Source organism: Odocoileus virginianus, chromosome 2, assembly GCF_023699985.2.
Source record: "Odocoileus virginianus isolate 20LAN1187 ecotype Illinois chromosome 2, Ovbor_1.2, whole genome shotgun sequence".
Lineage (NCBI taxonomy): Eukaryota > Metazoa > Chordata > Mammalia > Artiodactyla > Cervidae > Odocoileus > Odocoileus virginianus.
In genome coordinates, this window is record NC_069675.1 from 92074263 (window position 1) to 92084427 (window position 10165).

Sequence of the window (10165 nt, forward strand, 5' to 3'; positions counted from 1 at the left end):
GTGTGCTGACTTATTGCCAAGTCTTTACTTGGTAGGATGGATTTGTTTTACATGCATTTAATCCCACTTTAACACATGCTTCAAACTCCTGCCAAAGTGGGTTTAGAAAATACATTTTGCTAATGCATCTTTGCTCTCATGTTGTCATCAGGGTATTTTCAGTCGGGGAGTAGAATTAATATGGAGACGTGCACCGATGAACTGTGCTTCTCCTTTCAGGCTAATGGAGGCTGGCAGGACGCAACAACTCCATCTTCTGTGACTTCTCCTACTGAAGGCCCAGGAAGTGTGCACTCCGATACCTCTAACTAATCTCCGGCAACACTTTTCCCTGAGCTGACATGCCTTGATCCGTGCATTCAGAGCAATAGGAGGAAAAGGAAAGCGCTTTTTGTAGCCCACCATCTACAGCTTTACTGTAAAACCTTGTCTTATTAGAGAACTTGGTAAATCTGTTTTTTAAGGAATCATAATCATTTGTATTTATACTTAAAAAACACACAATGTTAAAAAAGCACTTTATCCAATTAGGCCAAGGTTTAACATTGTTGACAGTCCTGTAGCTATTTTATCATAATTTATTATCAATATTTTACATGAATGGTTTCTCACTTGCCAATTACTTGGCCTTAAGGGTAAAAAAGTACCATATATGCTAAACCTCAATCGTTAAAGCAGATACAAAGACTCACCTCACCTAAATTGAACTTCTTGCATATTTCCATCGCAGACTTGGATTGTCCTTCTTTCATATCACTAATGGAGTTGGAATAAAGGAGCTGTTTGGCTAACTGTTAATGATGGTTGTGTTTAAGAATCTTCCTCGTCACACTTGTGTTTCGATTTCTTATGTTATAATTAGATCAGAGACCGGTAGCATCTTTTCTCTCTCTGAAAGCACCAGTGCCCAGAGTCTGCTCGGTAATGACATTATGGATCCAGATTGTTTTGAGAGATGAAGATCCTTGCTGCTGATACAGGTGACCACGAGATCCGTCTGGGGGTTTTATGGTGTGTGCTGGGTGCTGCACAGACTTGTCAAGGTTTGCTACGTCCTCTGGGCATCCACACAAAGGCCCTGCTCTCTGGAGTGTTGTATATAGTGTAGCAAAAGAGTATTTATACATCTCACCAATCAAAACACAGCTTTATTACCTCATGCGAACTCATACGAACCAATAGAATTTCAACATGTTCTGTAGCTTAGAGTGCTCACTTACTACCTCTGAACAATACTCACGCTGTAGTTTGTCTCTTTCTTATCTTTTTGCATCTTGTAATTAACTCTTTGTTTCTCTTCATAAAATGTAATGTACATTGTAATCTTTTAAAAGAAAAATCAGGGTTGCATTCGCAACTTTTAAAAAACCGAGAGTGGAAACATTGGGTCTTAACACAGGATCAGTAAAACTGTTGTAAATACTGAGAAGCATTTTGAATGTTCTTCATCTTGTTACTAATCCATGCAAAAAAGAAAAAGAAAAAAAAAAGCGATGACTAATTGTGATGCATTCAGATTTCAGTATTCAGTACTGTATATTTCACCCTGTGTAATAGGGCCCCCTCTCCTTTCTCTCTTTTTGTATTGTATGCGATTCTGAAACTGATTGAGTCATGAAAATAATTTGTGGCGGTGATTCTAATGTATTAAAAAACGTTTCGTGTTCCTTTCTAACTGGATTACGCCCTGGATTGAAAAAGTCTTCCTCGTGGTAGTTATATGTAGTTTCAAACATGAATAAACTTTTTGCTTTCATGATTACATGTTGATGCAAATTTCTTACCCCACCACGTGAGTCAGTCTGTGCAGGCAGAGGAGAAAACCCGCCTAGAAGCCTGAGCATATAAATGCGTAACCTGTTAGAGGGACTTGGAGACGAGTCCAGATGAGGCTGGAGTGGCTAACCACACTCTGTAGGCTCTAGGTCGGCTGACAGACCACTGTGAGGTGTCCTCACTTGACACTTACGCTCTAAGAATACCACAAGGAAAATACCATCCCCATCTGCAGTTTCACAGATTAAGAAACTGCAGTTCATAAAAGTTAAGCAGATGCCACAAAGTCAAAGGCCTAGGCCAACAAGGGCCATGCTTGGAGCCCAGGTCTGTGTGTATTCTTGTAGCTCACTCTCTCCTGACCTAATGATGCATCCGGCATCTGCTGGATGCAAAGACCGATTTCGTAATTTTTTTTAATATTTATTTTTATTTATTTATTGGGCTGCATGGAGCCTTGGGGCACGTGGTATCTCTTCATGTGTGTGTGGCGCAAGGACGCAAGTTGTGATGCATGAGCTCAGTTACTCCATGGCGTGTAGGATCTTAGTTCCCTGACTAGGAATCAAACCTGCATCCCCTGTATTGCAGGTGAATTCTTAATCACTAGATCACCAGGGAAGTCTCCTGTTTGGTCATTTTTTAAATAAATAATCAGTCTTGTCACATTCACTTCTTTGCTGTCATAACTTCTGTGAGATACCAGTTTAGAACAAAGGAAAGTTTGTCCAAAAAGAGTGAGCTTCAGAAAAAAAACACAACTTCTCTTAGCATAGCTTTGAAAACTAAACTGATCAGATGTAAGACCAACTAGAAATCCTTTAGCTGGATTAAACATTGTTTTGTTCACATTGTCAGAAACTCTATGTATTTACATGTACATCTGTCGTTAATATCTAAAGCTTTGTAATAAAACAAGTCGATAGCAGGTAATTGGCCTGTTTACTATATCTCGAGGAAATTGACTCACAGGAAATCAGATTAATGTTAATCAGTTGCAGCAAATTGTCTCTGATAAATACAACTGTTTTACTATTTCAGTTGGTTGAGCCAGGCAAAGCGAGGTCTAGGGCCACCGTTCCCATTCATCTTGAGGCAGTTACAGTGGGAGAGTAAACTTTATAACATAGATTGCCCTCAGAGCTGTCCTCCCTCACGCGGGCTCTCCGCCTGCCTGTAGGAATCTCTCCCCTGGCTAAGCAGTTATTTGCATGATTCAATTAGCTTATGGGTCAGCCTTTCTTATCTTTGTACATAAAACAATCGCTACGCTCTGTGGTTTTGCAAAAATATCCTGTGGAAACCAGACACACATGCACACACAAATACATCTTCTTTAAAGTCTAGAAACACATATTTCCTAAGAACCACCTCAGGTCTCCTCTCGGGCTAGCCTAGTGAGAAAAGTTCATTGCGGTGTTGGAGCTTGACATGATGACTGAGGAGGGAAGGGTAGGAGTCTTTATTCTGGGGACGCCTCAATGAAAACAGCAATTGCTTTCCTAGAAGCTAGTTTCGGAAGCACTTGTACATACTCCCTCTCTGCTCTTCAGTACCTCTCTAGCAGAGGCCAGAAGCACCCTGGCTTCATAGATAAGGAAATGGGGGCAAGGCCTGGGCCCCAAGTCACTTAGGTCTCCCTCCAAATTGGGTGAAATGTATTGATCTGATAGATTTCTCCAGGTACTTTTTCTGGGGGTAAGAAAGGGGTTAGGCTCTTGATCCAGAGCACAGTGAAATCTGGCCCCTGCCCTCAAGGGGTCAAGATCCTGGACCTAGCCCTTGTTTAGAAAGTAGACAGGGTGCTGGGAGACTGGTAGGCGTCTGAACCCCAAGACAGGATAAGTGAGGACCCCACAACCCATTCACAAGTTCAAAGAACACAGCAGCAGGAAACCACCAGAAGCACCCCATTGCAGGTTAGGGGGCCTGTCCACGCATCCAGTTAGATGCACAAGGGTACATGGGGGCTTCTATGACACGACGTGTACTTTTGTTACCGACACTGTGTACTTGCGTCCACTTGCCAACACACAGTAAAGCCAATCGACTGACACTGGGTTGTGGGGAAAGGAAAGGACACCGTTTATTGCAGGGCGCCAAGCAAGGAGCTCAGGACAGCAAGTGCTCAAAAAGCCTGAACGCCCTGATGGGTTTCAGCGAAGCATTTTTAAAGACAAGGTGAGGGAGGGGCGTCCCAGGGTGAGAGATCAACTCCCACCCAATTCTCTGGCTGATGGTAACAGGGCGGTGTCTCAGGGGTTAACGTTATCAATCCTTAGGCGCCAGTAGGTCTGGGGGCTGCGGGCTACCTGCTCGTGATCATCAGGTAGTTAATTTCTTCCATTTGGTGGTGGTTTTAGCGTCTGCGAAACAGCTCAGGAAGTGTGCCTCGGACACTTTTGCCCAGGGCCGTTGGAGAGGAGCTGCAGCGAGGCTACGGGGAGGGGGTCTGTCCCCGGAAGACCCGCAGGATCCTGCTCCGTTATGCTCTCAGGGATTTCTGGAGCCCGTGTCTGAGGAGCTACGCGGGACAGGAGGTGCGCGGGTGGCGTGGAAGCCTCAGGACAGTGGACCGGGTGGGCTTGCCAGCTGGCTTAGAACTTCTCTGTAGTGCTGACTGGCATAGGTCTGGTGCCAGTCCCGGGCAGAAGCCAGGGAGGGCAGGGTGGGGCTGGAGAGCCCCCTCCAGCACCTTACTGAGTAGGGGAGGTGGCAGGGGGCTAAGTCTCCCAGATGGGGAGGTGTTTGGGGTGTAAGATACATGCTGAGGGAAAGGGACCTTCCCCGCCCGGGCTGAGAGCTCCAGTTCACCAGCATCTCCGCCAGGTAAATTCTATACTTAGCATCTCCCATGGAGTCCCATGTTGTGGATGCTATCTGCCCATCTTCAGATGGGTGATTTGAAGCTCAAAGACGTGACGTCACCTGTCCAAGTTTTCCCATGGAGCTGGTATATGCCCCGCGGGGGCCCCTATGACACTTTCAGTGGCCACTTGGAGTGGGACAGAGAGAGGCCCCTGTGAGCTTGCAGGGGAGAAAAGGAAGGTCCCTGCTGGGGCGACGTGACCATCCCCCACCCCAAATTCCTTAGAGCTTGCAGCCCCCCTACCTCTGTCTCGTCGCCTGGGCCCCTGAGGACGTGCCTCCTATGACGAGGGACAAGGAAGACCCTCTGCTTGGCAGGCCCGGGCCTGGCACCGTAGCTAAAGGAGGCGCACAGTGGGAACGGTAGCTGTCGTGGTGCGTGTCTTGATGCCGTGCACAAGGACCTGTGCCCCGTGGGGGCCTGTCCAGGCCGCGTGCCACTTGGCCCTGGCTCCTGGGCCCTGAGCCCACTGCCCACGTGCCCCTCCCCCCCGTGTGGGAGCAGATCCCACCCCCAGGCACAGAGTTGGTTTTTGTTCTTTGTTTAAAGATGGACCACTTTATTCGGTGATTTTTGACTGCACTGGGCCTTCTTTGCTGCGCACAGGCTCTCTCTGCTTGTGAGTGGCGGCTACTCTTCACTGCGTGGGCTTCTCACTGCCGAGGCTTCTCTTTTCGCAGCACACGGGCTCTAGGGTGTGTGGACTCAGTAGTTGCGTCTCGTGGACTCAGTAGCTGTGGCTCGCCGACGCTAGGCTGTCACTGCGGTGCACCGGCTTAGCTGGCCCACGGCCTGTGGGATCTTCCCTGACCAGGGATGGCACCCGTGTTCCCTGCATTGGCAGGCAGACTCTTAACCCCTGGGCCGCCAGGGAAGTCCCCCAGGCGCAGGTTTGAATCCTGACTCTGCCTCCTCCCAGCTGTGTGACCTCGGGTGAGGGACTGAGCCTCCCTGAACCTGGGTTTCCTCACCCTCTCCTCTTGGACCTGTGCTTCTGCACCCATCTCCCTGGTGAACGCCTGTCCTTTGAGGCTGAGCCCAGGTGACCGTGTCCTCCCACGGAGCCAGGCCCTTCCTCCGCCCTTGGGTACCACTTTATCACCACTCCAGGACATCCGAGGAGGAGGAGGTTCAGGAAGACCAGGCAGGAGTGAGCCAGGGGAGTGGGGAGCAGAGGCCAGAGGGGGAGGACCAGGCAAGGGGAATGGCCTGGGCGCAGGCCAGCGGGGAGTGGTGAGCAGAAAGGTCACGGGTGCCAACATGGATGCTTGTTCTTCCGTCCCAGGCTCTCTCCAAATACAGTGGCCTCGGGCGAAAGGTTCTAGCATTCTCTCCATTTTACAGATGGGAAAACTGAAGCTACTTGGCCAGACACACACAGAGATGGAATATGAGTCTGATGGGATATGTGTATGCTAAGTTGCTCAGTCGTGTCTGACTCTATGCGACCCCATGGACTGTAGCCCGCCAGGCTCCTCTGTCCATGGGATTCTCCAGGCAAGAAAGCTGGAGTGGGTTGCCATGCCCTCCTCGAGGGAATTTTCCCAACCCGGGGATCGAACTTGTATCTCTTATGTCTCCTGCATTGACAGGCAGGTTCTTTATGAGACTGTGGGAAAACCCACATTTCCCACTGTTTGTGTCTGGCTGTCTCAGTGTCTCTTTCTTGTCATGCTGGACAGGCTCAGAGGTGGGACCTGAGAGAGAAGGGGATGGGTACCAGCCTTTCCCCTCAACACAGAGCCATCGGCTCTTCTCCCCAGGCTCCTGGGACCCCAGGGACCCCCTCTGGAGGCGTCATGTCCACAGGCGCTTCAGGCCAAGGAATGGCCTGCAGCATGTCCCCGCTGGGCCTGGGGGCCTGCCCCTTGCACAGTGAGCCCACCTCCCCGCGCTCTTGATCACTCAGCTGTTCCAGACTCAGCCCGTGCTCACTGAGCCTCCTTCCAGCTGAGCCCCACTACGTGCTTTGCCGGGAGTCACCGCCCAGCCGAGCAGGTACTAGCCTCACCGCAGAGACGAAAACAGATGCCCAGGGCTCTGTGTGGCCCTGCGGAGAGGAAAGCACCGTGGCTTAGCACTCATGAACGGGGGCTCCGGGTGGCACCCCCGTGGGAGATCCTGGCTCTGCTTCGCACCTGCTGTGTGTCCTCGCGCAAGTTCTGTAAGCTCTCTGAGCCCGTTTCCTTTGCTGTCGAGCGCTTGCCTCCCAGCATCGTAGGGAGGATCCATCAAGTTGGTACCACTGCAGGCAGGGTCGTGCGTGTTGCAGGGGCTGAAGCCGGCCGCTCTCACTCTCTGTTAGCCCACAGCTTGCCTGTGCTGATCATTTGCACTCGAATTCCAGCTTGTGTCCCCCTTCACTCACTTATTAGCAAAACCCTGTTCTTCTGCCACCAGGCTGGCTCATTGCTTTCCAATCCGCATGAGGTGGTGTGAAGAGTCAGGCCGAGTTCTGCCACTTTCCAGCTTTGTGTGACCGTGAGCATGTCACCACTCTCTCTGTGTGACCTCAGTTTCCTCATCTGTGAAATGGGGAGAATTTGTTCCTATCTTCTTGGTAGGGATGTTGTAACGATTAACGAGTCGCACTCACGGTACCTGGCCTGTGGGGTGGGGTGGGTTCCCTTCTCATTGCTGTTATTGTTACACGGTGCTCCGGGTATTAGGGGAATGCCTGGTCATCTCTGCCTCCTCTGGCTAGAATGATCAGTTCCGGTCAGCAGAGAAATGGCCAGGGGGTGTCACCTGCTTAGTGAGGATCCTGGGGGAGATTTGGCCTCTTCAATACACCTACTCTGGCCCACTCACTCCTAGCCCTCAAGACTGGACTCAGACCTTGGCCTCACCTCTCACCACCATCACAGGAGATAATAAAAGGTTGATTCTTTTTTCCTGGTAAAATTTCAGCAGAAAGTGTACGCATCATTAAATATGGAAATCCAGAATTTTATTAGCAATCTGCTAGATCTGAACTGACGCCAATTAAACAAAAAAGATATCATTTATAAAAAGGCAGAGTTCAACTTGTATTAAATATGAAATGCAATTTTCTCCTGGTTTTGATTTATTACTGGTGGTCCATTGTTCAAAGAAGCATGTTATATTTCAATAGAGAAATATTGTTTATTCATTAATATTTTAAAACGGGCTTATTGCTGTGCATGGCTCTCACCGAATGAAACTTATGATTTAAAACATGAATTAATAAACACATTTGAAAGTGTTAGACGAGATCACAACCTCTCATTTTTCATTTTCCTGGGAGCATATTAAATTTTTATAATTCTGCATCTACAGTTTTTTCTTTTAAATAAAGATGCAGATTCCGAATTACTCTGCTAATTTCAGGTAACCAGGAGCGAAAAGCAATATCGTGGGGACCCATGTCAGGATCACAGAATCCCCAAGAAGACACTCAGGTTTATTTTTGTAATATTCATAAATCAAAATAAATGAGCTTTGTGCCGGAGGCAGCATTCACGTGTGTGAGGATGCTGGCTGGGCTGGGTGTGTGCTTGGGACTGTCTGTGTGTGCAGGTGGGCTTAAAGTGTCCACATTCCCAGGCACACGTGTGTGTGCTTAGATTTGTGTGTCCACCGAAACATATGCATGGCAGCCTAGATTTTTGAGTATGGGCAGTCTCAATGCATCGCAATTGTTCGTTTGGATGGTCACTCACTCTTGGCACCTACTGTGTGCCAGGCGCCAGGCTGGTTACTGAGGGGGAGATGGTTACAGGGTGAACTCCCTGCTTTCGCTTTCCACCCCCCTGCCTGCACAATCTCCACACCAGGGGCTGGGGTTGCCGAGTTCCCCACAGTTCCCCCAGCACCAAAAATGATGCCTCCTGATGGGGAAGTCTTGGGAAGTATGGGTGGATGTGCGGGCGAACCGAAAGTTTGGGAAGGGAGAGGCATTCATGGGCTGGAGGCAGGAAAGGACTTCTGTGAAGATGACGTGAGTTCAGCCAGGAGGAAGGCCCAGATGGGATGGGGGACCCTGGGAAGTATGGAAGGCTTTCCCTGATAGCTTAGTTGGTAAAGAATCGGCCTGCAGCGCAGGAAACCCTGGTTCGATTCGTCGGGAAGATGCGCTGGAGAAGGGATAGGCTACCCACTCCAGTATTCTTGGGCTTGCCTGGTGGCTTGGCTGGTAAAGAATCCTCCTGCAACGTGGGAGACCTGAGTTCAATTCCTCGGTTGGGAAGATCCCCTGGAGAAGGGAAAGGCTACCCACTCCAGTATTCTGGCCTGGAGAATTCCATGGACCATACAGTCCATGGGGTGGCAAAGAGTCAGACACATGGGGGATGTGGAGGTCCAGGTAAGACAGAAAGAAGGGCACCTCCTGAGGACAGGGAGTGACCACCCCAGCCCGGCTGAGTGCCCCTAAACGCCCTATGGGACACGAGCTGTCATTGCCCCATCTCATAGAGGGGGAGGCACAGGTCTAAGAGGGAAGAAAGTTGCCTCTGGGTGGGGGCTGAGGTTCACACCTTCTCTGAAGAGATGAGAGAGGGGAGGTAAAATCTGCCAAATGGAGTAGTGGGGTCGGGTTGCCCCAACCCATGGGGGAAAGGTAGGGGTTTGGGGAGCCTTTGGGAAGCCATTTACAGAGGGCAGAACCGTGGGTGGTGAAAAAGCAACACTTTTCCCCAAGCACTGGCTCAGGAGGAACCTCGCCCAGCCTAACCTGGGAAGTAGAAGCCCAAGAAGGTCACGAAGGGCCCTGGGAAAAGTGAGGCTCTATTCCCTCTGGCTCACACATGCAGGGGCTTCTCCAGAGTGGACCCGCTGGCACTGGGTATACGCTTCTATACTTTAAAAATTACTTATTTATTTAATTTATTGGGCTGCACAGGTTTCAGTTGAGGCACATTGGATCTTTAGCTGTGGCATTGAAACTTAGTTTCGGCATGTGGGATCTAGTTCCCTGACCAGGGATCGAACCCAGGCGCCCTGCATTGGGAGCTCAGAGTCTTTTTTTTTTTTTTTTCATTTATTTTTATTAGTTGGAGGCTAATTACTTTACAATATTGTAGTGGGTTTTGTCATACATTGACATGAATCAGCCATGGATATACATGTATTCCCCATCCCGATCCCCCCTCCCACCTCCCTCTCCACCCGATTCCTCTGGGTCTTCCCAGTGCACCAGGCCTGAGCACTTGTCTCATGCATCCGACCTAGGCTGGTGATCTGTTTCACCATAGATAATATACATGTTTCAATGCTGTTCTCTCGAAATATCCCACTCTCACCTTCTCCCACAGAGTCCAAAAGTCTGTTCTGTCCATCTGTGTCTCTTTTTCTGTTTTGCATATAGGGTTATCATTACCATCTTCTAAATTCCATATATATGTGTTAGTATACTGTATTGGTCTTTATCTTTCTGGCTTACTTCACTCTGTATAATGGGCTCCAGTTTCATCCATCTCATTAGAACCGATTCAAATGAGTTCTTTTTAATGGCTGAGTAATATTCCATGGTGTATATGTACCACAGCTTCCTTATCC

General features: G+C 49.1%; 1 protein-coding gene across 3 annotated transcripts in view; it reads left to right on the forward strand.

Moving 5' to 3' along the window:
• Positions 1–1762, forward strand: part of PBX3 (PBX homeobox 3) — a 215244-nt gene extending 213482 nt beyond the window's left edge. For 2 of the 3 annotated variants that reach the window (XM_020874476.2, XM_020874478.2), the window contains exon 9: positions 220–1762. In XM_020874476.2, the coding sequence (XP_020730135.1) occupies positions 220–312 (93 nt within the window). In that variant the 3' untranslated portion in view covers positions 313–1762. The remainder of the gene's footprint in view (positions 1–219) is intronic. The other variant, XM_020874484.2, reaches the window with a different exon arrangement.
• The last annotated feature ends 8403 nt before the right edge of the window (positions 1763–10165 follow it).